General features: G+C 50.0%; 1 protein-coding gene across 1 annotated transcript; it reads right to left on the bottom strand.

Moving 5' to 3' along the window:
* Window positions 1-10,432: 10,432 nt before the first annotated feature.
* LOC127395138 (endothelial lipase-like) lies at window positions 10,433-21,802 on the bottom strand. The gene is made up of 10 exons (XM_051641608.1): window positions 21,724-21,802; window positions 21,415-21,614; window positions 20,046-20,225; window positions 19,195-19,306; window positions 17,852-18,076; window positions 16,737-16,979; window positions 15,877-15,997; window positions 15,128-15,346; window positions 14,210-14,302; window positions 10,433-12,575 (listed from the first exon to the last, which is right to left on the bottom strand). Exons 1-10 carry the CDS (start codon window positions 21,800-21,802, stop codon window positions 12,554-12,556), a joined length of 1,494 nt encoding a protein of 497 aa, XP_051497568.1. The 3' UTR covers window positions 10,433-12,553.
* Window positions 21,803-24,465: the final 2,663 nt, after the last annotated feature.

Here is a 24,465-nt window from a genome sequence, read left to right as displayed (position 1 = left end):
GGAGCCTTCCAGACCAGCCTTCAAACTGTCTGTAGCTCAGTCTCATGTTTGGATGTCATCCACTGTAGAAGTAGGAGCCACCCATGGAGATCTGGTCTAATTTTGCACTTTCTAGGAGTGTTCAGAGGATTGAATGGAGGTTCTCAGTTGGGGGTAAAGTAGAGGGATTGAAAATACACATGAGCTCCATGGCCAGATAAATAGGATCCTACCAGGGGAGGCCCATCATGACATAAACACACATGTTCCTTCACAATTAGATATTCACTGGGCATATTTGTCTCTGATAATTTCTGCAATCCATAAAACACCCTGAAAAAGCCAAGGCAGTGAAGTAAGGTAAAGCAGAGATGTCTAGTTAACCTGGCTCAAAATTACGTGCACCCAAGGCCCAGAAAGCTGAGGAGAAGCTGGTGAGTGCCCATTGGAAAGAGGCTTTCATAGAATCATGGAATCGTTTTGGTTGGAAAAGACCTTTAAGATCATCCAGTCCAACCATTCCCCCAGCCCTGCCAAGGCCACCACTGCCCCATGGCCCTCAGCACCACATCTACATGGCTTGGAAACCCCTCCAGGGATGGGGACTCCACCCCTGCCCTGGGTCCCGTCACTTGTTACCTGGGAGAAGAGATCAACTAGGTGATGAAGGCTGGATGGAGAAGGACCTGTTGCTTTTGTTCTGACACTGTGAGTTTCTGTAGGCTTCCCCTAAACAGAAGTGTTCCTGGTTATTTATCTACTTCATGTGTATGTTTTAAATCCATAACTCATCACAAGTGAAACTTTTGGCAGGAAGGAATGAGTGCCTTGACTGTGTCTAGATTGTCAAAACTCAGAGAGGTGGGAGATGCCCCATCCTTGGAAACATTCCAGGCCAGGTTGGACAGGGCTCTGAGCAACCTGGTCTAGGTGCAGCTGTCCCTGCTCACTGCAGGTTGGACTGGATGGCCTTGAAAGTTCCCTTCCCACCCAAACCGTTATAGGCCAGAAGAAACAGATGGATCTTAACCAACCAGACTCCCCCAAACACGTGTAACTGATAATATTCCAAATCAGTGATCCAGGTGGAAAGTCCACAAGCAAGTTTCTTCAAGCTCAGGAGAGTGCTCTCTGTGCTGCTGCTCAGCCCCCATGAGTGGATAGATCAGGCTTCTCCCTGGGTATTTGCATGTGGTTTTAGATCTGGCAGGAAAAGCCCTGTTCCCCATGACAGACCCCCCAGCCTGGGCTGAATTTCCAGCTGCCCACAAGTTGGAAGGGATTTTAAGAAGTGCAGGTCCCCTTCAGACTGTGAGGGAAAAGAAGCTTCAGTTCTGCCACTTGCAGCCAGTTTTGATGCACCCCTTGGCATTTTTGAAGTTCCAGGGCCTTCCTTTGGTGTCCAGGTAACTTGGGAGATGAATTTTACATCATTGGTCACTTTTCCATGTGCCTGGGCTTCTGATGATGCAATGATTCTCCTTCCTAGGTATCTTACCTCTTCATCTTGTCATCTCTCACTCTTCATCCAGTCATCTCTCATCCCAGATGGCTTTATATTTCCACAGGTTGAATGTTCACCCTGTTGAACTGACCTTCTCAGCTCTTGGACTGCACTCAACTTATTTCCATCACGCAGGAACCTGGTGCTGAGTCAGCATCAGTATATTTAGGAAGCCCATAAAGCTTTATTTTGAAACCCTCTCACTTGGTACATTCCCTGTTATCGTTGAGGTTTTCCATGCGTGTCAACCACGTCCAGCTTCCACCCTTGTCCTCAATCAACCTCTCCTTTCTGGTAACCTCTGGGCCACATCTCCCTGGGGCTGTTTGCCCAGTTGCCTCATTTCCCCCCCGCACGGCTCCTGTCGGTTGAGGCTGGTGGTGTTTCTGAACCAAATCTCAAAACACTCTCCTTCCTACCACGTGCTTGTTTGCCTCTGCATTTCTTTTTTTATGCCATTTTCATCCTACCCTTTCTTGGTCATCTTTTTTGGCAGGGGTTTGAACCTTCAGACTCTTATCACTTTGCTTCTTCTACTCCAGCTCAGCTTCTCCAAGCTTTGCTCTTTCTTCATCTTCACCAAGTCTCAGCTCAACAAGCTGCTCAGGTTCAAAGTGAGGGTTTTCTTCTCCTTACTGGCTGATGTTCAACATGCTTTAGTGCAGTGGTTTTGCCACAAACAGTATGACCTTCAAAATTTAGCTAAACCTCCCTGGAGGTATTTAAAAGATGTGTAGATGTGGCACTTATGGGCATGATTTAGCGGTGGACTTGGTAGTGTTAGGTCAGCGGTTGAACTCGATGATCTTAAGGGTGTTTTTCAACCAATTCTTTAATTCAAGGAGCTTGGACCATTTCTGTAGGTGTCTTCTGGACAGGGAACCAAACTCCCCATCCTTACCCAGGTGATGCCAGCTGAGTAGTTGCACATTGGTGGGAGGTGTTGTTGAGCTGCCACATCCCTGGGAAGGGAAGACATTTAACCACCATCTTCTCTGGAAGCACAAAAATGTGTATTTTCAGTAGGAAACCTGCAGTTTGGAAACACAGAAGCCTAAAAATACAAAGTTAAGAGTGATCTCCCATTCTCAGCTGCTTTTCAGGTGCTGTCCTTGCTTTTCCACTGATGGTTTCTTTCTCGGATCTTCCATTCTCCATTAGGAGGAGATTCTTCACTATGAGGGTGGGGAGACCCTGGCCCAGGTTGCCCAGAGAAGCTGTGGCTGCCCCATCCCTGGCAGTGTTGAAGGGCAGGTTGGATGGGGCTTGGAGCAACCTGGTCTGGTGGGAGGTGTCCCTGCCCATGCAGGGGGTGGGATCTAGATGATCTTTAAGGCCCCTTCCAACCCAAACCATTCTATGACCAGTGTTGACCAAAGGTGAATAAAAAGACACACCTATTTTGGCAACAACTGCCTTTTTCAACAGCAGGAGAATGTTATCAGAGCTCCTACCTCCTTGAAGTTTGCAGAAGAAATAGTCCCTGATGTTGGGTGACTGAGCAGTAGCTTTGAACTTCCAACTTCTGGGTACAATCTGGTCCCCAGGGTGTTATTTGCACCCTCAAGGGAGCACACCAGAAAGAAAACATCACTGCTGAGGTCCCTTAGTAGCTTCTGAAGAGGTGCAGAGCAACTTCCATGTGGCCCTGCTGCCCATCCCTTGATGATGTCCCCTTGGTATTCATCACCTGCTGTTGCCATGTCCCTTATTCTTCTAAACACCCAGCAGCCAAGTCTAAGACAACACTAATCCCTGCAAAAAAGCCCTTTCCTACAGCAGAGGAGACCACACCATCCCTGAGCCTGAGGCCTCAGACCAGTTCTCCAGCACGTTTGTAAGAGCTTCTGGCAGAACTTGGTGTTCTATGGACTTTGTGCTTGATGCTCTTCCTCATCAAGAGACAAGAAACACAGGTTTTTCACAGAAGTTGCTACAGAGACAGGAATTTCAGTCTTGGAGCACCCCAGATTTCTAGATCTGCAGATAAATCCTCTTCTCAAGTCTATGCTCACCTGTCACACACGGCCTGTACTTCATGACAACCTTCCCATGATCTCTTTCTTGTACCTCCTGGAAAAAGCAGCCCAGGTAAAGTGAGAGGGGCCTGGAGCAGGTTTCTAAGTGTTCCAAGTCCTGCTTTTGGTGTGAAAAGCCACAAGTTCAGGAGATTTTAAAAGTGGTTTGAGTTCCAAGTGCCTCCTCCTATGTGCTTGTCATCCTTCTACCATGGAGGGGCCCTGCCCTTGGCCAGGGCTCTTTGGCTATGGGACAGAACATGAAATCTTCCCAGCCAACCAACAGCTACTGCAAGAAACTCATATTCTCCTTTTTTTTTTTTTTTTCCCCCCCTTAAACCTCGTGAACCCAAAAGCCACAATTTTTCCCTCCCAAGGAGGGCTCCACTTCCACCTCGGAGCACTGGGAATGGGATGGGATGTGATCTTAGCCACAGGAGTACCGTGCAAATCACAGAATCCCAGACTGCTTTGGGTTGGAAGGGACCTTAAAGGTCATCCAGATCCAACCCTCCTGCACGGGCAGGGACACCTCCCACCAGCCCAGGTTGCTCCAAGCCCCATCCAACCTGCCCTTCAACACTGCCAGGGATGGGGCAGCCACAGCTTCCCTGGGCAACCTGGGCCAGGGTCTCACCACCCTCACACCAAAGAATTTCTTCCTAATATCTCATCTAAATCTCTGCTCTTTCAGCTTAGAACCATTCCCCCTTCTCTGCAAGACTCTTGTCTCAAGCCATCAGACTTGAAGCTCAACACAAAGAAACCACAAGCTAAAGATGGGGCCAGCATAAATGTTTGTCTTGAACTGGATTTCAGCCTGGAAAAAAAATCACCTTCCAGCAGGCTGGGGTTGCTGGCAACATCCTTCCCCACCTCTCAAGCCTCAACAAGCAGCTTGTGTCCAAACCTGAAGCAGTTTCACCTGTAATTATGGACAGTAAGTGCAGCAAGTGCTGGGCAAAGTGTTGAGGGTTTTCTGGGCTCAAGACCTGCATACCTGGGGAGGCTTCAAGCATCCAGCAGGAACAGAGACCAGCAGCTTTGGAGCTCAGTATTGGCAGTTTGCCAAGGGGGTTAGAGCACATCTGATGTGTCCAGGCTAGTCTGTGACCTCACAGCTGTCCTTAAGTGTCAGTCTTGATGACCAACCTTGGATCTACTTTGCTGTTCTGTCCTATAACCAAAGACCCCTTTTTGTGGTCAACCAGCCAGTCAAAATATTACATCTCTGATTGCTTCAGCATCATCTCCAGAGACTTTGGATAGTCAACAGGAGTCCAGGTGCCAGGAGGGAGATGCTTGGTGTGTGTTTTGCAATAGGTCAGCCCTAATTGCAGTGGGTACAGAGACCATCTGCAGTCTGAGGGGCACTGGGAGATGTTTTGTTGGCTCCTGGGACCTTCCCTAGAACTTCCCACCATGGGGCAGTGGATCCATTTGGAGCAAAATTCAACTTAACAGCTCTGAAAAATCTGCAACCTGCTGGGCTCCAACTGCTCCATGGTAACATTATATAGAGTCATCAGGAGTGGGAGGGACCTCTGAAGATCATCTAGTGTAACCCCCCTGCTAGAGTAGGACCACCTACAGTAGATCCCACAGGAATGAGTCCAGAAGGATTTTGAATATATATATAATTTTTATTCCCAAAAGCAGGAGGAAAAAGCTACCTCAGAATGTGCCCAAGCCAAGACTTGGTGCTTAGCTTTGTTTCTGGAGCTCAGACACATTCAAGTGATGAGGATGGGATGGGATGTTCTAGGCAGAGCAGCCTGGCACAAACAGGCTCCCAGCTTGTTGGAGCAACCAAATGCTGTTGAAGGAGGTAGCTTGGTGAGATTAGAAAAACAGATTTGGCTTCTTCCTTAAAGAAAAAGCTTTCTTAAATTGGAAGTTAAAAGCCGATTCAGTGAAAGGAGGAGAAAACAGCCCAACAAGAATTTCAGAAACTGGTTTCCGTTTGTCAGCCATGGAGCAGGACAATGTGTGTCTTTGTCAGGAGGCCACATTATGCAGGAAGAGAATGAAAAGAATTTCCTTCCTAAACCTCCCCCTCTTCCAGTTTTGATTCATCCCCCTTGTCCTCTCACTACAAGGCCTTAAATTAACATGATCTTCACCATTTACTTGTTTTTTAACACACAAGTTTTGTAGAAGTGGAAAAAAAACTTTCTGGGTTCATTCTCCTGTCCTGCTTATTTCTATTATTAGTGATTATTGTCTTCAGAAAATATTTATTTAAATATAATTATTTTTAAAATTTTTGTCCTCATCTCCCCCCCCAACTTAATAACTTGTGTGATGACCTAAAATAAAAGGAAACACTGATGGGAGGGTTGGTTTTCCATTTTTTCCCTTGATCATTTGACACCATTTCATTTATTACAAGCAGGTTCCTTGCTTCTCCCACCCAGCTGGCAGGTTTTTCTCCTGGTCTTCCAGTTGGGAAGGGGAAGGAACTGGAAAGGACACTAAAAACCTCTTGGAGAGCAGCAAAAGTTGAGGATCTTGGAAAAGCAGAGCTTCTTTTGGCTGGGGTTCGTAAAGATGCTCTAGATCAAAGTTCAGCATGTCCTGTTAAGAAGCCCTTGGTCAGAACTCAAAATCAGTCTAGGTCAGGGCTTTGATGTTGTTAGTGGAGCTGGTTTGGAGGCAGCTTGTGGCTTGGACTTCAGGCAGGAATTGAGGCCAGTAACTGAGGATGATGGGAAGAAGAATCAGGGGGGAGGGGGGGGAAAAAAAAGTGTCTGAAGTTTAATTTTTCTAAATTCATACTTTTTTTTGCAACCAGTCTTGCCAAGTGTAGAGCATGCTCCTCACCTGGGCATCTCAGCAGCAGGTCAGCTTCTGCTGCATTCCTGGACCAGCAGCTCTCCATGGGTTAAAACCCACCAGAGCTCTGCTGAAGTCTGAGGGAAGAACTGCAGATGTCCAAGGGAAGGCAGCTGGAAGATGTGCACGTGTCTCTCTGCATTGGATGTGCGTGTCCTGCTGAGCAGTGTCCCTGCCTGTGAACCTGAGCTTGGGCAAAACTGGGTCAGAGCTCTTGAGATGAGGACTCTTGGCCAAGAGGAAGCTTTGCAGACACAATTTACAGGAAAGTTGAAGTGTCCTTGGTTTTGCAGCTTTGCTTACAGAAATGCTTAAGGCAAATATGTACAAAGTGTAAATGTGCTGCTTCTGTCCTGAGTGTAGTTGTTCTACCTGCTCCCCCTGTGCTGGGTGCTGGGGAGGCCCCACCTCAAATCCTGGGGTCAGTTCTGGGCCCCTCAGGACAAGAAGGACCTGGAGGGGCTGGAGCGTGTCCAGAGAAGGGCAAGGGAGCTGGGGAAGGGGCTGGAGCACAAGTGTGAGGAGGAGCAGCTGAGGGAGCTGGGGGTGTCCAGCCTGGAGCAAAGGAGGCTGAGGGGAGACCTGCTGGCTCTGCAGCTGCCTGAGAGGAGGTTGGAGCCAGGGGGGTCGGGCTCTGCTCCCCAGGAACAAGGGATGGGACAAGAGGAGATGGGCTCCAGTGGTGCCAGGGGAGGCTGAGATGGGATCTTGGGCAGCATTTCTTGCTGGCAAGGGTTGTCAGGCCCTGGCCCAGGCTGCCCAGGGCAGGGCTGGAGTCCCCATCCCTGGAGGGGTTTCCAAGCCGTGTAGATGTGGTGCTGAGGGCCATGGGGCAGTGGTGGCCTTGGCAGGGCTGGGGGAATGGTTGGGCTGGATGATCTGAGAGGGCTTTTCCGCCCAAAATAATTAGGATTGTACCATAACAGCCATGAGGAGTGTCCTTCTCTCCCTTTTAATTCTCAGTTTCCTTCTAGTATATGATGTGGGAATGGGGGTGTAGACCATGTTAGACCAGGTTGAACAAGTAGAAGAAAGCTTTAGTAAGCACAAGAAACCTTTCACCTATTTTTCTGTGCATGAAAACAGCTTGGAAGAGAAGACCATGCACCACTCTGGTGTGCATGCTGAGCAGGTATCTAAGGTCAAGGCCCCTGGGCTTTGTCCCTGTCACTGACTTGTGGAACACTCCTGAGGCAAAGCTGTTCATCTTGTTGTGCCATGGGGTTGAATTTGTTGTGTTTGAACTTAATTTGGTGGGGTGGAGAGTTGTTCTGGCCTCACTCCTGGGCTTTCTTGGTGTGTTGGTAGTGACCATCACATGGATTTGTGTTCCTCAGTAATGAAGTCAACATTAATAAGCTCTTTGTGGAGTGGTTTGGTTGGGAAGGGATCTTCAAGGCCATCTAGTCCCCCTGCAGTGAGCAGGGACATTTGCAACTAGACCAGGTTGCTCTGAGCCCCGAATGTTTCCAGGGATGAGGCTTCTACCATCTGTAAACCAGCCAGATCCACCATCCTGAAGTTTAGGGAGACATTTCAAGCTTTATTACCCAACTGCTCTCTTGAGATCTGTCATTGGAAGTTCCCTCCATGGCAATGCATGAATTTAGAATCCAGCTTCTCCAGGGGTGTTTCTTTAAGGGGTTATTCCAAGGCTGTTTCACAGAGGTCTGCAGATGTTTTGGCACAGGAGGGAGATTGTTTCAGTGGCCTGAGCTGCATGTGGCCTTTCTCTTCGTAATTTGGTTGGATGCATCTGTTGTCAGCGAAAAAGAGGACATGGAAAGCCCTGTGGAAAGGAAGGGGGGATGGAAATCAACCACATTTGCCTTAAGGTTTGGTCCAAGTCTTGTGTCATGTCTTTGTCTGAGCTGGTTGGCCTGGCAATAATTAGGAGAGGTGAGATGGTGTGGCCTGGAAAGCCTTAATTTTATGGGTTCCTTTGCCTCTTTTTTCTATCTTCTTGCAAATCATGTCAGGAGAAAAGGATTCTGAACCTTTGCACTTGGTGTCGTCTTCATGGTTTGCCACAAACATCCTGAGGCTTCATGAAGCAGCTGCAAAATGACCCAGAATCAGAAAGACAGAGATTATGGGGGGGGGAGAAAAAACCCCAGTAATTAAGCAATTATAAAATGATCTGGTTTTATCTTGTGTGTTTAGATTTGGGGTGAAATGGGCAGCATGAGGTCTCCTGAGCTTTTTGTATAGGTTTGTAAAATTTGTTGAGCTGGCTGGGAAGGCAACGAGCTGGATAATTTCTCTTGGAATATCAGTGTCTGAACAGGCATAAAGTTACAACTTGTTATCCTGGCCAAGGAGCAGGATCTTGGGTTTCTTGGACAGTCCTGGTCAGCTCTCTGGGAGGCTGCTTCTGGGGAGGGCTGAAAAGCTTTATCTGGGGGAGTGGGAAGGCAGCAAAGACTGTGCTGTCCTTGTTCCTCAAAGTCCTGGCTGGGCTTTCTCTTCCTGAATGTGGCTGGTGTGTTGATTTAATTCCATCCAGAGTTTTGTAGCTTGGAAACTGTCTATGTGTGACAACAGGTACCTCCTGTGTCAGGGATTTCTGCTGCCTGAGTCATGATCAACCACAGAACCATTGTTTTGTTGTTTTTTTTTAACTTGTCTAACGCCCAACCAAACTCATAGCTGTGAGGAGCTGTGCAGGGATGTCTACTGATCATAGAATCCCAGACTGGTTTGGGTTGGAAGGGACTTTTGGTCACCTAGTCCCAACCCCCCTGCATGGGCAGGGACACCTCCCACCAGCCCAGGTTGCTCCAAGCCCCATCCAACCTGCCCTTCAACACTGCCAGGGATGGGGCAGCCACAGCTTCCCTGGGCAACCTGGGCCAGGGTCTCACCACCCTCACAGCAAAGAATTTCCTCCTCATATCTCACCTCAATCTCCCCTCTTTACTCCTCATCCTACCAATGTCAGGTGGCTGAGAGCACAGGGGTCCACCCCACAGCAGATCCAGCCTGGAGCCAGCCCTGCCTGCCACAGATTTGAAGGGTGCCCACTGTGCCACTCCAAAATCCATCAGAGGCTTCAGAAAAATGGTCCCTTCTCTTTGTGTTGTTGTTTTGTTGTTTTTTTTTAAACTTGTCTAATGCCTAACCAAACTCATAGCTGTGAGGAGCTGTGCAGAGATGTCTACTGATCATAGAATCCCAGACTGGTTTGGGTTGGAAGGGACCTTAAAGATCATCTAGATCCAACCCCCCTGCATGGGCAGGGACATCTCCCACCAGCCCAGGTTGCTCCAAGCCCCATCCAACCTGCCCTTGATGTGCTAGGAGGTGTGATGTTACCCTCAAAACATTGAGCAGCAGCAGTGATGCAGTTGGGAGGCCACATTTGCTGTGGGAAGGCCTGGAGGGGATGCCCAAGGATGGGCAGTTACTCCAGCCTTCACCTTCTTTCTTGTGAGCTTCTGTTCTTCACCCTTTTCCTTCTAGAGAGCAGCTGGATGTGAAAGGGGCCAGCACCTCCTTGTCCTTGCAGGAAAAGCACCCTGCAAGAGGCAAAAAAATGAGTCCCAGATGGCAATGGCTGGAATGACTTCTGGTAGGAATGTGTCTCCCTCTTGCACAGGGTAGAAGGTTGTCCCACAGGAACACCATCTATAAAAAAGCTCCACCAGCTCTAGGGTGCAGAATAATTGGGGGCCCTATAAGCATCAGGCAGCCTCCCCATCCCTCTACCACATCTACAGCAGTTGTTATTCCTTGCTGGGCTTTTCCTAGGAAAAGGTTAATGAAGTCATTCCATGTGTATCTTCCACAGCTTGGAGCTTATTTACATTGTTGGCCAAGTCCTGCTGCTGGATTTGTGCCACCAGTTGGAGCCAGAGATGGACAGAGCACAGAGGGTTCCTTAAATGTGATGGCCTGGCTGCTGGGAAAACCTCAGGGATCAGATTTGGGGAAGTTTGTTTTAAAAAGTATTCCCTAATGGGCTAACTGAGGTAATCAAGGAAAGGTGAAGCATTATTTTTTTTTGGGGGGAAATGTCATTTAATGGAGGTGAAAGACATTAATGCAGGAAGTCAACAGAGAAGAGGGAGTTTGTCCTGACTTGTCTGGGGTGGCACAGCAGCAAGAGTTGTTCCTGAGTCCCCTGTGCTCACTGAGATGAGCAAGTAACACCAAATCTTGCTTACTTCCAGCCCAAACCACTGGTGGTATCACCCTGGCTGAAAGAAAACAGGGTGGGAAGGAAAGGTTCATGGTTTGGGTTGTCTGGTTTGGGTTGTTCTCCCTGCTTGACTAGGTCTTGTAGCCATTGTGGTGGACAGGATAGACAGAAAACCTCTCCATGACCCCAACAGGGCTTTTTATTTTGGAATACTCACTCTGCCAGAAAAAAGATGATCCTTTGGGCACTGTTAAAATCATGGTCTCACTCCTGGGCTAAAGCTAGAAGCAAAGCTGTAGTGTTGTGTGAGGGGCATCTCAGGAGCTACACTCCAGGAGAAGACAGTGTGACAGAGGAGGTTTAGATTGGATGTTAGAAGAAACTTCTTCACTGAAAGGGTAATTAAATGCTAGACCAGGCTGCCAGGGGAGGTGGTTGAATTGCCATCCTTGGAGGTGTCTAAAAGATGTGTAGATGTGGTGCTGAGGGCCATGGTTTAGCACCAGATGAGGTAGTTGGGTTATGGTTGGACTGGATGATCTTAAAGGTCTTTTCCAACCAAGGTTCTGTGACTTTGCTCCATTCCAGAAGGCACTTCTGGTGGGTGGGTGGAGGGAGGGAAGAAGCCTCCCTTGGCAACACAGCTCAGAGAGGATATGCAAGGAGGGTGCCTGATCAGGGCACCTAGATGCCAGCACCCACCTGGCTGCTCCTCTACCTTTGTGTCCCCTTTCTGCCGGTCTCAGTGCCCTGCAGGAGAAAGCCAAGGTGGCCACACACTTGTTCTGGCAAGGCCTTTCAAAGCTTCCAGGAGATCAATCACAAGACTTGACTGAATTTTAACAAAGCCCCTTAATTTTTCTTGTCTTGAAGGCTTATAAAAACTGTTCCTCAAAACACTGAAAACTTTACATATGTACAGGATGAGAAATAAATTATGTTTGGAAGTCATAGAAAAACCACAATATACAAACAGGGCTTTGAAACCACTCCAAGTATGGCACAGTGACAAGTCACAGATGCTTAGCAAAGGCTTCAGTTCTTGAAGCCTTTGCAGAAAACCATGGGAAGAAAACCCCCAAAATAGTCTCCAAACGTGCTTGCTTTGGTTGGATTGAAGCTCTACCAGAGAACTGCAGGCCTCAGAGGGACTTGAGTCTTCAGAACTTGGTGCACCAGCTGGCAACACCCTTTGGTGAGATGGCCTTTCTACATGCCAACAGTTTGAGAGTCACTGCACCAAGTTTCCTTCCAAAAAGAAACAAACAAACCAACAAAAAATAAAAAATAGAGAAGAATCTGGTCCACCTCTGCCAAGGTCCACTCTGCTGCAGCAAGGAGGAGTCTGTCAAACTCCAAGCAAAGTCAAGTTCATCTGGCACCAGGGAATCCAGCCAGGTCATTGTGACCTCATAGGTAGGATGTCATCTGGCTCAGTTAAATACTTTGCACAAAAATGAAGGTGTGAGTTCCATGTTGGCACTGGAACAGCATCTGAGGTGAACATGTTCTCAGTAGGACAACCTGAAGATAAGTGGCATTGTGCTTCTTCCCACCCCTCCCCTGAGCAACCCCACATGCTTGACCTGTGCTGGTCTCCTCGCCCCACAGTCCCTAGTGCTACTGGACCCACGGGAACTCCTACACTAGATGCTAATTTTGTCCTGGCAGCTCCATCCCCAACAGTCTGATGGGCAGTTTGCATGGTTATCTTCTCAACTCCACTGGCAGGCAGTCCAGAAGATCATTGCTGAGGTCTAGATGTGTGAAGATCTCACCTGTGGTCCTGGTTAATGGGAGCAGGGCAGGAAAGCCTGGTTTGTGACAGGTCAAGGTAGGGTTAAATGCACAAACCAGGCTCCTTGGGGAAGAGAGAATGGAGTCTTAGTTACTTTAAGTCTAGGACCACAGTCCATGATTGCTCCTCAGTTTCTTGCATCTGATCCAAGATGTTTTGTCCTGAAGAGCCACTTGCTTTAAGTGCTACCAAGCCAGATTTCATGCCAGAGCATCTCACCAGCTGTGCAGTCTTCATGCATCTCTAGGTTGCTCAGCTATGAGTCCTCAGAGAAGTCTTCAGAGGGAATTAGAGACAGGTCTGGGAAAAAACAGAGAAGACCAAAAAAATTATACCTGGTGAAATGCAGAAGTTAAAAGAGGAGTAATACATCATTCCTAAGAAACTCTGGGACACTAGGACCAGGTTTAGACCATACAGGTTGGTATTTTCTTCTGTCAAAGCAGCACTTGGCCAAGCAGCTACTCAAGGAGACCCTGAAGTAGACATGATGCACCAAGCAGAAATGACAGGTCTCCATGACTCTGCCTTGCTCAGATCCATCCTGGGTGGACAGATGTCTGCAGACTTGCCCTCCAAGTGGGGAACTAGAATCTTCCAGTGCCTTGGCAGGAATGGAGAGCTGAACAAGCAACTGCTTGTGCTCTCTAGGAGGAAGCTCAGATCTGCTCCTGCACCTCCTGCACAAGCTGTGCCTCCAGGAAGGGCCTATCTGCCAGCAATCCTGTTTTATGGGGGTTACAGAGCAGGTCAAAACTACCTTTTATTGCAGGTCTGTTTATTTGATCTTGCAAGGCCTGTGGCACAGCAACAAGTTTTGGCCCAGGGGTTGGATTCACAGACCTGGTGGCTACTGGATGTAGCAGAGCTTCCTGCTTTCTGCTAGAGCTGGAGCAGTCCCAGCTCACCTTGCTGAGCTCTGCCACCCAAGAAGGTCATTCAGAGCATGACTTTCACCAGGCTCTGCTAAGCCCCAATGAGCATTTTGTCTCTGGATTAGAAGTGACAAAGCTCTACACTTCCTAACTGACATTTAAGAGAGGCCAAGAGGTTGGGCTTCATAGGAAGGAGATGATGGGTTAGTCAAATGAGCAGGGATTCATTCAGAACATGAGCAGAGGTGGTCTGAAGCAATCAAGCTGTCACTGCTGGGACCAGCCTTCCTGGAAGTCATGCTCTGAGGACTGATCCTAAGTGTCTGGGAAGTCCCCCAGAGGTTAAGCAAGGCTGAGATGTTCTGGCAACAGCTGAGCTGGGACTTGGCTGAACCAGAAGAGATGAGCGTAGCAGGAGATCACTGAACCCCAAACTGGTTTGGGTTGGAAGGCACCTTAAAGATCATCCAGTTCCAACCCCCCTGCATGGGCAGGGACACCTCCCACCAGCCCAGGTTGCTCCAAGCCCCATCCAACCTGCCCTTCAACACTGCCAGGGATGGGGCAGCCACAGCTTCTCTGGGCAACCTGGGCCAGGGTCTCACCACCCTCACAGCAAAGAATTTCCTCCTCATGTCTCACCTAAATCTCCCCTCTGCCAGTTTTAGTCAATTCCCCCTTGTCCTCTCAAGGGGTAAAAAGGGGTTATTAGATGCTTCTAATTAGCTCTTCACTATTGCAGAGCTTGGGTGTTGGTAGCAACTCATTTTTAGCATCTACCATGACAGCAAAAAGGTTCTTTAGGCCCACAAGCTGTGTTGCACCAATTTGGTAGCAAGTGAAGGTACAAGAGGACAAACCAAGCTCAGAAGTGAGAATTATTATCAACTGGTTAGTGATAATTAAGGTATATATGACAATTAAGTGCAATAGCTGAGAATCTTGGGCTAGAATTAAATTTTTTTAAGTAAGAAAAAGATTCCAGGAGTCTAGAAAAAAACAAATCCCAGCACAGCCAGAGACATCAGAGAGGACTTCTCTGAGCTGCTTTTCCCCTACCTTTTATGCCATTCCTCTGGGCACTTCACAAACCAGAGCTCTTTACCAGGAGATATGCTGGTTAGCTGGGAATCCTCCACACAGAAGGCAAACCTAGGAGGAGGAAGCAGAAGTCAGGAGAAGGTGCCTCTTGTCTCCACAATTCATAAGTTACATGTAACATGGATTCTAGGACAAGCTGTTTGATACCCTCCCTGTGGAGCACCTTGATACACCTTCAACAGCTGTTTTATTTCCTACTTTCATATTTTATTTATGGGGTCTTTGCTTCTACTCCTCCTGTGTTTCATAGATTGTAGAAACCAGGATGGGCGATGGTTATTTAAAGCTCTAAGGAAGGTGGGAGATGGTCAATATCAACTGCTGCTCTTTGAGAGATCTGGGTTACCTTCAGAAAAACCTGAACACAAGATTTGGGAACTTCTCGTTGGTTGCTGAAGGTGCTTTCCAGTTACAGAGATCTCAGAAGGAACAATCTAGTGTTTCAGGAGTTGGTGTCACCATGTCACCAAGTTGTGGCTTTAGGTCTAGTTGTGCCAGATCAGCACATCATGCCTGTAAATAACTGAGCCCATCCCAGCTGCAGGCTTTTTGGCACTTCAGACCCTTCAGGTGTGATCTAAACCATCTTGAGGTTGGCTAATTTACTCCCCAAGGGCAGGCAAGAATGTGGCCCAGTATCTAAAGAAAGCCAAACAATGCCCCAAATTTGATCTGCAGTTTTACTTCAAGTGTAGTTTGCAACCTCCTGCTGGCAAGTAACCCACCCTCTGACACCATGAAGGAACTGGGAGCACTAAAAATGAGACACTTTGAAGACACCAAGTTCAAAACCCCAACTTTTCTTGCTGGGTTCTGACTCTCTCCTTTTGCCTGAAGTTCTGAGCCAGCTCCTGTGCAGCCTGACCCAGTCATTACCTCTGTTGTGTTTCCCCAGATTTCACACGGATACGTCTGATGTGGAGTTCCTGAGGAGCCTTGGCAGGTCGATACCAGTAGCTCTTCAGCTCCTTCCACAGATCATACCAGGACTGAGATGTTCCCTCCCAGGTGAGTTTGATTTTTAAAAATTCACCCATGTCCTCTTCTGTATAGACCAGGAAGGTGCTAGTGGCATTCAGGCCGATTTGATCAAGCCTGAAAGGTAAGCAGAGACTCAACATTTCTTCCTCATGGAACCAGGCCAGGTGCTCATTCATTCCATGAGAAGTTAAACAGAGCCCTTTGCAGCTTATCAAGAGTTCCACAGTCAACTGCCACCCCTTAATTGCTGATTACACCAGAGAAAGTGAGCTTGGGGAGCTGGTTCCACACAATGCAACGTGTTTGGCTCAGCCATCCTTCCATAGCTTCAAGGTGAATTTTTGTGCCTTGTGTTTTTTCTGGGAGAGGCCAGAGGAGGTCAACAATGCCTCCAGAAATATGGGGTGTGTTCAGGCTCTATCCAAATGGTAGAGGGGAAAAGCAAAAGGACTTCAACAATGAGCTGTGAAGGTTGATAAGAAGAGGCCTTGGCACCTCCAATTGTTTTCTCAGCAATAAATCATAATTAAGTTTGAATAGTGATGAAGTGAGGCCCAGCTGCAGAGCTAGTCCTACCAGAAGAAGCTTGTCTGGTCCCAGTGGCCACCCCAACTTAGGCAAACACAACAGGGCAGTTAACTTACATTTCTAAAGAGAGAGGTTCAGAGTCTCCATTGGTGCCATGAAGGGTGACAGAGAAAGTGGGGTCAGCCTCTCCCAAGCTGCTGTAGCTGAAGACATGCATCTTCATCTGATAATGGTAGACTGGAGAGAAACAAGAAGAGCAGAGATGGAGACAACGTTGCTCAGCATCACTCCTTGGGAAATAGCATTGGCTGGCAAAGGCTTGATCATTATGGAGAGATCAGGGTTCACTTTTTCCTGCCCTTATTGATTACAAAATGGACATTTGCACAACAGCAACAACAGGGCCATGCTGGGGAGAGCTCCCCAAACCTTACACTGCTCTAAGGTTGGGGTGGTCCTGCAGGTAGGACATGGAAGCCATGGTCCTGCTCAAAAGACAGAGTGTCCTTAGGACCAAAATCATAGGATCCCAGACTGGTTTGGATTGGAAGAGATCTCAAAGATCATCTAGATCCAACCTCCCCTGCGTGGGCAGGGACACCTCCCACCAGCCCAGGTTGCTCCAAGCCCCATCCAACTTGCCCTTCAACAATGCCAGGGATGGGGCAGCCACAGCTTCTCTGGGCAACCTGGGCCAGGGTCTCACCACCCTCATGGTGAAGAATTCCTTCCAAATGTCCAACCTAAAGCTCCCCTCTTGCAGTCTGAAGCTGCCAGCCCTCACGCTGTTGGTTTACAGGAGGCAGGAGCACAGCAGCACCTCAGGACAAGCCATGCAGCCCAGCCAGAGCCCAACATTGAGCCCCAGTGCCCTGGGGAGATGCTCCTCTCCCACTTCTCCACCTTCCCCAGCATTGACTTTGGAGAGTCTGCTCTTCCAGATGCGACTCTCCCCCTTGGAAGGGCCAAAACCTACCTTTGAAGGGCATGTCAGCTCTAGTCTTGAGGTACATCTTGCTGTTCCTTTTGTTCCTGGTTTTCCTGGCGTTGTAGCCGATGCCGTTGCAGCGGTTCTTCCGGCAGCTCAGGCAGATGCCCTTCTTGAAGCGACTGGAGTCTGTGCACTGGAAGGCAAAGCTCTGCTTGTCTTGGTTCACCAGGGAGTCCACGAAGAGGTGCACGGAGCGCTCGTGTTCACACTTCACAACTTCACCAATGGCTGGAGAAGCAAAGTTGCAAGGGGATAGAGTTTGTTTAAGCATTTGGCACCACAGCAGCTGGTGAGACAGGGTGAGCTTTTTTGGCCAAACTTGAACGTCTTTCCAAACAGCAGCAACTCAAGAGGTTAGCGCAGGACACTCCAGGAGGGCTTGTTGTTTAGTGTCTTCCATAAAAAGGGATTTTAAGAGGATTCTAGACCCAGCATTACAGAAACACAGAATCACCAAGGCTGGAAAAGACCTTTAAGACCATCAAGTCCAGCCTATGACCAACACCACCACAGCAGCCAGACCATGGCACCAAGTGCCACATCCAGCCTTTCCTTGAACACCTCCAGGGATGGTGCCTCCACCACTTCCCTGGGCAGTCCATCCCAGTGTCTGATCACCCTCTCTGTGAGGAAGTGCTTCCTGATATCCAACCTAACCCTCCCCTGGAGCAGCTTCAGGCCAGGCCCTCTTGTCCTGTCACTGGTTGCCTGGAAAAAGAACCCAACCCCACCTGACTCCAACCTCCCTTCAGGGAGCTGTAGAGGGAGAAGGTCCCCCCCGAGTCTCCTGTTCTCCAGGCTAAACAACCCCAGCTCCCTCAGCCTCTCCCTATAAGACTTTCCCGCTGGTCCTTTCACCAACTTCATTGCTCTCCTAATTACAATGAGCATTTTACAATCAGGTGTTAAGAGTGAGAACATGTTACTTCAGAATTAAAAGCAGGTCTAGTTTCTAGCAACTTATCTCCAGTAGCACAGGCAGTTTTAGAAGGAAAACCACATTTTTTCTGCCCTTGTGAATCAGATCCCCCAGCATCAACCCAAGTCTGTTTGTGAGGAGTCTACACTGACCAGAGATAAAACAAGTGGTGAGAACTTACTCCCATAGGCAATTGCTCCCAAGACATCACTTAGGCCACAGCCAGGCTGGAAGTCTCCCCCGTTGGGGTAGATGTCAAGGTGGCCTACAGGCATCTGGATCCCAATGCTAACACCAAGGGTTTCCCTTGTGTAGGTGTGAAGGACATCCACAAAGCTGGCATCATCGGGGGACAGGCGCCTGCTGGGGTCCACTCCTTCAAACATGGGGCCAGCTGGATCCAAGCCTGGTGTTGGAGACAGTTCCCAAGATGCCAGGTAAGAAAGTGGGTTATTTCATGGAGAATCTAGCCAGGAGCCTACTGCTAGCAGGACCACAGGTACAGACAGTCCCTGCCTCATTGCAGATACTGTCCCCCAAGATGTCTTCACCATGGGTGTCCTGAGGGACCCAGTGAAGATGTCCCATACCCCTTTTGGTGCAATACAACCCAGCAGTAGCACCAGTTTGCTCTGCAGAGATGGCTTCAGATCACCTCTTGGGAGCAATGAGTCTTTGCTAGGTCCCAGTGAGGAGGCAGCAGATGTCCAACCACCAGAAGGGGTCTAGCACCTCACAGAGACCATCAGTAGCCAAAGCTGCCTGGGAAACATTTAATCCATTTTCAGACTGAACATATGGGGGGCCTGATAAAAATGTAAGTAGTGCCAGGTAATTCCTGCTTTTAGGATTGGTGGGTTTGAGATGTTCTGTTTAACCTCTGATCCTCACCACAACCTGAACCTGTGCTCCAACTACTCCTCAACTTGACTGGTAGGTGACCAAATACAGATTTTTGTTGCCAGGCTCTGAGGAACTTTTCCCCACCAGGGTCACATTTGAATACTTAATGCAACCCCTTGTACCATGCCCTGAGTTCCCCCATGTTGAAACCAGTTTTCTTCTGGAGTCACAGCACCCTCTTCAAGATATCTTCAGACTGAGGGGCTGAGGTTGACCCCTCATTGATGCTGGTTGACCAACCATCCCATGGGACAAACTGCACCCAATCCTCTCCCTTCCATCAGTTTAAGAGCTATAATTACAAAACCTGTACCACTCAGAGGATTTGGATACTAAGGGCTTGAGCTGGACTTGTTTTGAACCCACAATGAACTTCAAACATACTCAAGATCAGGTTGTCCTCTGGAAGGTTTTTCACTGAGCCCCTCCTGGGTTTGGGCTTCCAAATTAAGATACTTTCTCAGGCAAAGACCCATGGTCCCCACTGCTGGCACAAGTAGGAAACTTGTTGTTTCTGACTGAGGAAGCCCAAAACAACATCCTAGCAACACAGGAAAGGAGCCTCTTCAGGTAAACTCTGCTGCTAAGGAAAGGTAAGAGATGGCTTGAAAAGCCACTTGCCTGTAATTCTGCCTATTGTCCCACGGACATGGTTACCAGCAAAGCCAGCGACATGGGCACCAAGGCTGTACCCAATCAGGTGGACATTCTCAAGCTTGAAGTTTGGGTTCTCCTGCAAGGATGAAAAAGAAAAGAGGACCATTTGTCCCCCTGTCTTTCAGAGCATCTGGCACTGCTCCTATCCAGGACAGTCACAGAATCATCGTGGTTGGAAAGGACCTCTAAGATGACCAAGTCCAACCATCAACACAAAAAAAACCCAACCACAACCTTGGCCACTGGAGCATGTCCTGAAGTATCAATCCTAAGAAGAGATTGGAGGGATGGGACAGACAAGCATGTTTTGTTCTTTATTTCATCCAGACAAGTGGATTCCAAGTGGAATGGTTTGGGTGGCACTTGTGGTTTGCCCCCACCCACAGTACTCAGCTCCCAACCCCAGTGAGGATGTTCCTCATCTGAGCAGCATCTGGAGCAGCCTTTCCCCAGGGAGCTGCCCTCTGCCCATGGCCTCCATTGCCAGGTGTGGCACTGTGGGCCGCCTTCTCCTGTTCCATGCTCTTGCCAAGCCAACTCTGACTGGGAATGCCCAACTCCTGAGTCACTGGGACAGGAGGAAGGACTCCTCAACTTGCAAGCCCTCTCCAACCTGACATCTCCCAGGAAAGTGCCGCAGGAACTGCTCCACATGAGGCCTGGGGAGCAGCACCTTCCCTGGGATCCACCACCCCACCAGGCCTCAGGGCTGGGATCACACCAGGGTGTTGGGGCTGATGTGTGCTCCTGCTTCTTGTGCAACCCTCCCTGGTGGAGAGAGAGTTACCACAGCACCCACCCACCCCCTGCCTCACCTGCAACCAGTCCAGCAGCCTCCCGATGCTCTTCCCAACCATCCGCGTGTTGTTCACAGCGTCTTTGTAGAGCTGGTGGGCAAGGGGGAGCCAGTCCACCACCACCACGTTGGCATCCTTCTCCCTCTCCTGAAGAGCAGACACCAGGCTGCCCAGCCAGGTTTCGAACATGCCGCTCATCTGGAGGAGGAGGTGCAGGTGGTAGTTTCCAGGACAGCAGTGACACTGTTCCCTGCTTGGGCTATTTGCATATAGTTTGCATATCCCTCCCCAGCTCCTCTGGTTCTCAGCACTGCACTAATGGTGTCAGAAGAACAGGTTTTGGGAGGCCCTGGGAGTAATGAGCCACCTTGCCTTTTAAGACAGGAGGGAGAGGCATCTTCTCCATGTCACCTTATCGCTCTTGTGCTCAAGGGCTTCAGAAGTTCTGAGGGGATGGCAAAGTTATTTCCCAGTCCTTCCACCACCACTTGCAGAAGCCCTGGGAGAGCTGCTAAGTCACCTGCTTGGCCACATGAAGTGCAGAAGAAGAAAGTGATAGAGTCTGCCTGCCCTCTGTGGCACAAAGATGAAGTGACAGGAAGCCTGTGTGCATGTCACACCAAGTGCCACCTTTGTAGGGGTCAGTTACAGGATCATGGGATGGTTTGAAGGGACCTTAAAGATCATCCAGCTCCAGCCCCCTTCATGGGAAGGGACAACTCCCACTAGAGGAGGTTGCTCCAAGCCCAAATCTCAAGTCCCGTTTACCAGGGTCCCATTATCCAGCTCTAAAGTCATCTTGAGCAGCTGGGCATGAGTTGGGGGCTTCACAGAGTTCAGTACAACTCACTTTGCCCCAGAGACCTCAGGGGCAGCTCCTGAAAGGCCATAGTGCTCCAAACATGCAAAGCTGTCCCGAATCCCACATCCTAGAGAGTTGGGGTGTTCAGCCTGGAGAAGAGAAGGCTCCAGGGAGACCTTAGAGCACCTTCCAGTGCCTGAAGGGGCTCCAGGAAAGCTGGGGAGGGACTTGGGACAAGGGCAGGGAGGGATGGGATGAGGGGGATGGATTAAAACTGGCAGAGGGGAGATTGAGGTGAGACATGAGGAGGAAATTCTTTGCTGTGAGGGTGGTGAGACCCTGGCCCAGGTTGCCCAGAGAAGCTGTGGCTGCCCCATCCCTGGCAGTGTTGAAGGGCAGGTTGGATGGGGCTTGGAGCAACCTGGGCTGGTGGGAGGTGTCCCTGCCCAAGCAGGGGGGTTGGAACTAGGTCATCTTTAAGGTCCCTTCCAACCCATCCCCTGATGGTCAGGGCAGTTTGCTCTCTGCCTGGACAGCCTGAACTCACAGCATCCCCTGGAGCCGCGCAGGACCCTCCATACTCACTGTCCAGCCGTGGATGATGAAGAAGGTCTTGGCTGTCAGGTTGAAGCCGCAGTCGCGCAGCCCCTGCCGGTGCCCGAGGGCGAGGGGACAGCCCAGCTCCGCGCCGCGGGGCCCAGAGCGGACGCTGAACTTCACCTGCGCCTGCGGGGCTGGCGCCCGCTCCTCCTGCCCGGCCTCCAGCAGCTCGGCGGCGGTGGCCTCTGCAACACCCAGCGGAGGAGGAGGAAGGGTCAGCAAAGCCTCCGGGAGCCGAGCGCCGGGCACCCGGCTGCCCCGCTCCCTCCCTCCCGTCCCACCGCGCTCACCCACCTCCCTCCGGCAGCGCGGTCCCCGCCGCGGCGCAGCAGCTCAGGCCGGTGCAGAGCAGGAGGAGGAGGAGGCTCCTCATGGCTCGGCGGGACGGACAGAGGAACATACACGCGCAGGGCGGCCGGCTCGGGGCCCCTTTAAGGGGCCGCGGGGGGGCGGGCCAATGGCCCGATGGGGCGGGGCCTGGCGGGAGCGCCGCTGCTATTGGTCACGCGCTCCGTGACGTCAAGAAGAAATGAATGGGAGGGGGGGCGGGACTTGTCACGCGGGGGGGGGGTGGCGGCTCCGCGCGCGAGCCCCACGGGGCGGGGGGTGAGCCCGGGGGTCCCCACGGTGTGACCCCGGGGAGCAATGGGGAGGGGGGTGAGCCCCGGGGGGTCCCCAGCCTCGGCACCCCAGGAGCAGCAGGGGCGATGGGGAAGGGGGGGTGAGCCCTGAGGAGTCCCCACGCTGTCATCCCGGCGGTCCCCCTGTGCCCACCGCCCCCCAGGTGCCAGGGAGGGCTGGGGACCCCCAGTCTCTGTCACTCGGGATGCTCCAGGCCCACTGGGCAGGAGCTGCTTCCCGAGGGGGCATCACCTTGGCAAACAGTTTTGGACCCTCTGATTATAAAATATTAACTGTTTATTCCTACTTTTTGTTGCTTAGTTTTTTTAATAGTTGCTGAACCTTAATAAGATATTTTATTTTCTTTCTTGTCACATCGAATCACAGACTGGTTTGGGTGGGAAGGGACCTTTCAAGGCCATCCAGCCCAACCCCCTGCAGTGAGCAGGGACATCTGCACCTAGACCAGGTTGCTCAGAGTCCCGTTCAACCTGAGCTGGGATGTTTCCAGGGATGGGGCACATGGTGTAAGGAGAAGAGGTGATTCCCCAGGACACGTGGCTTTCCTGGTCTCTTTTTTTCTTCCCCTTCTGTTGCTCCTTTCCTTTCCCTTCAAACTCAGAGCAGAAAATGAGGAGGAGGCAGCAGGAGCTGTGGTCTAGAAAAGTATCAGGGGAAGAGGCAGGAGAAAGGGGCAGGTGAATAATGGGCAGAGCTGAGGAGGAAAAGATCAAGGTCTAAAACCAGTCAACAGCAAGTTAAAACTTGGGAAGTCAGGGATGGACATTTCTTTAGCCCTCACCGGGAGATGCTGGTGGAGATAATTGATCTGCCTTTCCAGCAACACCTTCCCAGACTGGAGGGTCCACACCCCCTTCTCCTGTTCAACCCAGCCACCTCCTGACTCCACGTGGGTTGGCACTTGGATGAGATGATGACTGAAGAGCCCTTCCAACTGAAATCTCTCCTCTCTTCTTTTTTCCTCTCTCCCCTCCCAGGTTCTCTCTCCCACACACAGCAGGTGGTGGCCAGGGATTGCTGTGCTTCTCATGAGGATCACTCCCAGAACATCTTCCTTGCTGACTCTGCAGAACAAATCCCTGCTCTGGGAGCTGTCTGAGCACCCCCTGTTCCAGGAGGATGGAGATGACCCCAACTGCTTCTCCCCAGGGAGTGTGGGTTGGAGCAGAGTGTCCTGGGGACGAGTGATCCCTCTTGAGGAGCAACATCCCAACAGCAGTGGCCTGGAAAAGAGCAAGGATGGAGGTTTCTCAGCTGCTGGCCCACGACTGGACTTGCTCCTGCAGGAAATGAATCAGCTCAGCTTCATCACCAAACTGCTTCATCGTTTCCAAAAATTCCTGGTGCCAACAAAAAACCCCACTGGACCCTCGGCCACCTCAACATCTTCCCATTCTTCCTTCTGTGCCTTTGCCTTCAGCTGCTGCTTCTCACCATTGGAAAGCTGCTCCAGGTTGGGATGTGGCTTCCTTTTCTCTGGGAGATGGGATCCTGCTCTTTACCTCTGGCTTCCAAGGATGGCAGTAGCAGCCAGGAGAGCTTAGCAACAAGGGAGAAGTGCACTGACCAAAATCATTCCAGGTTGCTTCTGCCCAAAGGTGATGATGATCCTTGGATCAGGAGCTGCTATGATGGTCATCATGTCAAGGCAAGGAGCACAGCTCTTCAGTGACCTCTCCATAAGCCCAGTGACCTGGGAAGGGACAAGGCTTCCACCTGGAGCTGCTTGGAAAAGAACAGTTCATGAAGTTGAATAATTTGAAGGAGAAATTCCTACTTTGGATTAGTTTTTTTTTCACTGGGAAAGATTTCGTGGCTCCCTGATGGAATTTCTGGATATTGTCATAAGGAATAAATAATAAACCGGAGTAAAATGGGGAATATTCCACCTGAAAAGAGCTGGAAGCTCAATATTTCCAGCATTTGGAGGGATGTTGGAGGCTTTATCCCAGCAGCTGAGGTGAGAGGGACAATGCCTGGGGAGATAGTGGCTGATCTTGGTTGTGTCTTTCTCTCCTCTCCATCCCCACTGTGATTTCCTTAAGATATCAGTTCAGCCCAAAGCAGAACAGGAATGTTTCTGAAATAATGAGTATTTTTTTAATAGGATATAGAAGAAATGTCCCACTCAGCTGTAGTCACCAGCTCTCTGCAGGTGGGTGGCTTAGACCAAGGCTGGTTTCTTCTTCAGGACCAGATGTGGTGGGTCAGGGCAGAGCTGTGGGATGTGGAGGAACGAAGGATGTGAGAGGAGTTCAGTCTTGATAGCCAAAAGAAGTCAGTTTGATGTGTAAATGAATAGGTCAACAATATTTAAAGGTCTGGAGTCTGCTGGTAGTCTCAGGGAAGGACTAAACAGGTTCTTCATTAGCAGCATTGAATCTGAGAGGGTTC

The sequence above is a fragment of the Apus apus genome, chromosome W, assembly GCF_020740795.1.
Source record: "Apus apus isolate bApuApu2 chromosome W, bApuApu2.pri.cur, whole genome shotgun sequence".
Classification (NCBI taxonomy): domain Eukaryota; kingdom Metazoa; phylum Chordata; class Aves; order Apodiformes; family Apodidae; genus Apus; species Apus apus.
The sequence above is the reverse complement of the archived record's forward strand: the minus strand, read 5'-3'. Positions and strand labels throughout refer to the sequence as shown.

Excerpts from the sequence above, each read along its gene's own strand:
- LOC127395138 (XM_051641608.1), bottom strand. The coding sequence starts at position 21,802 with ATGAGGAGCCTCCTCCTCCTCCTGCTCTGCACCGGCCTGAGCTGCTGC. Across the intron at positions 21,615-21,723 it reads GACCGCGCTGCCGGAGGGAG|AGGCCACCGCCGCCGAGCTG; the intron begins GTGGGTGAGCGC and ends TGGGTGTTGCAG. Across the intron at positions 14,303-15,127 it reads TCTGGGGAAACACAACAGAG|GTTTGCCTTCTGTGTGGAGG; the intron begins GTAATGACTGGG and ends TCCTCCTCCTAG.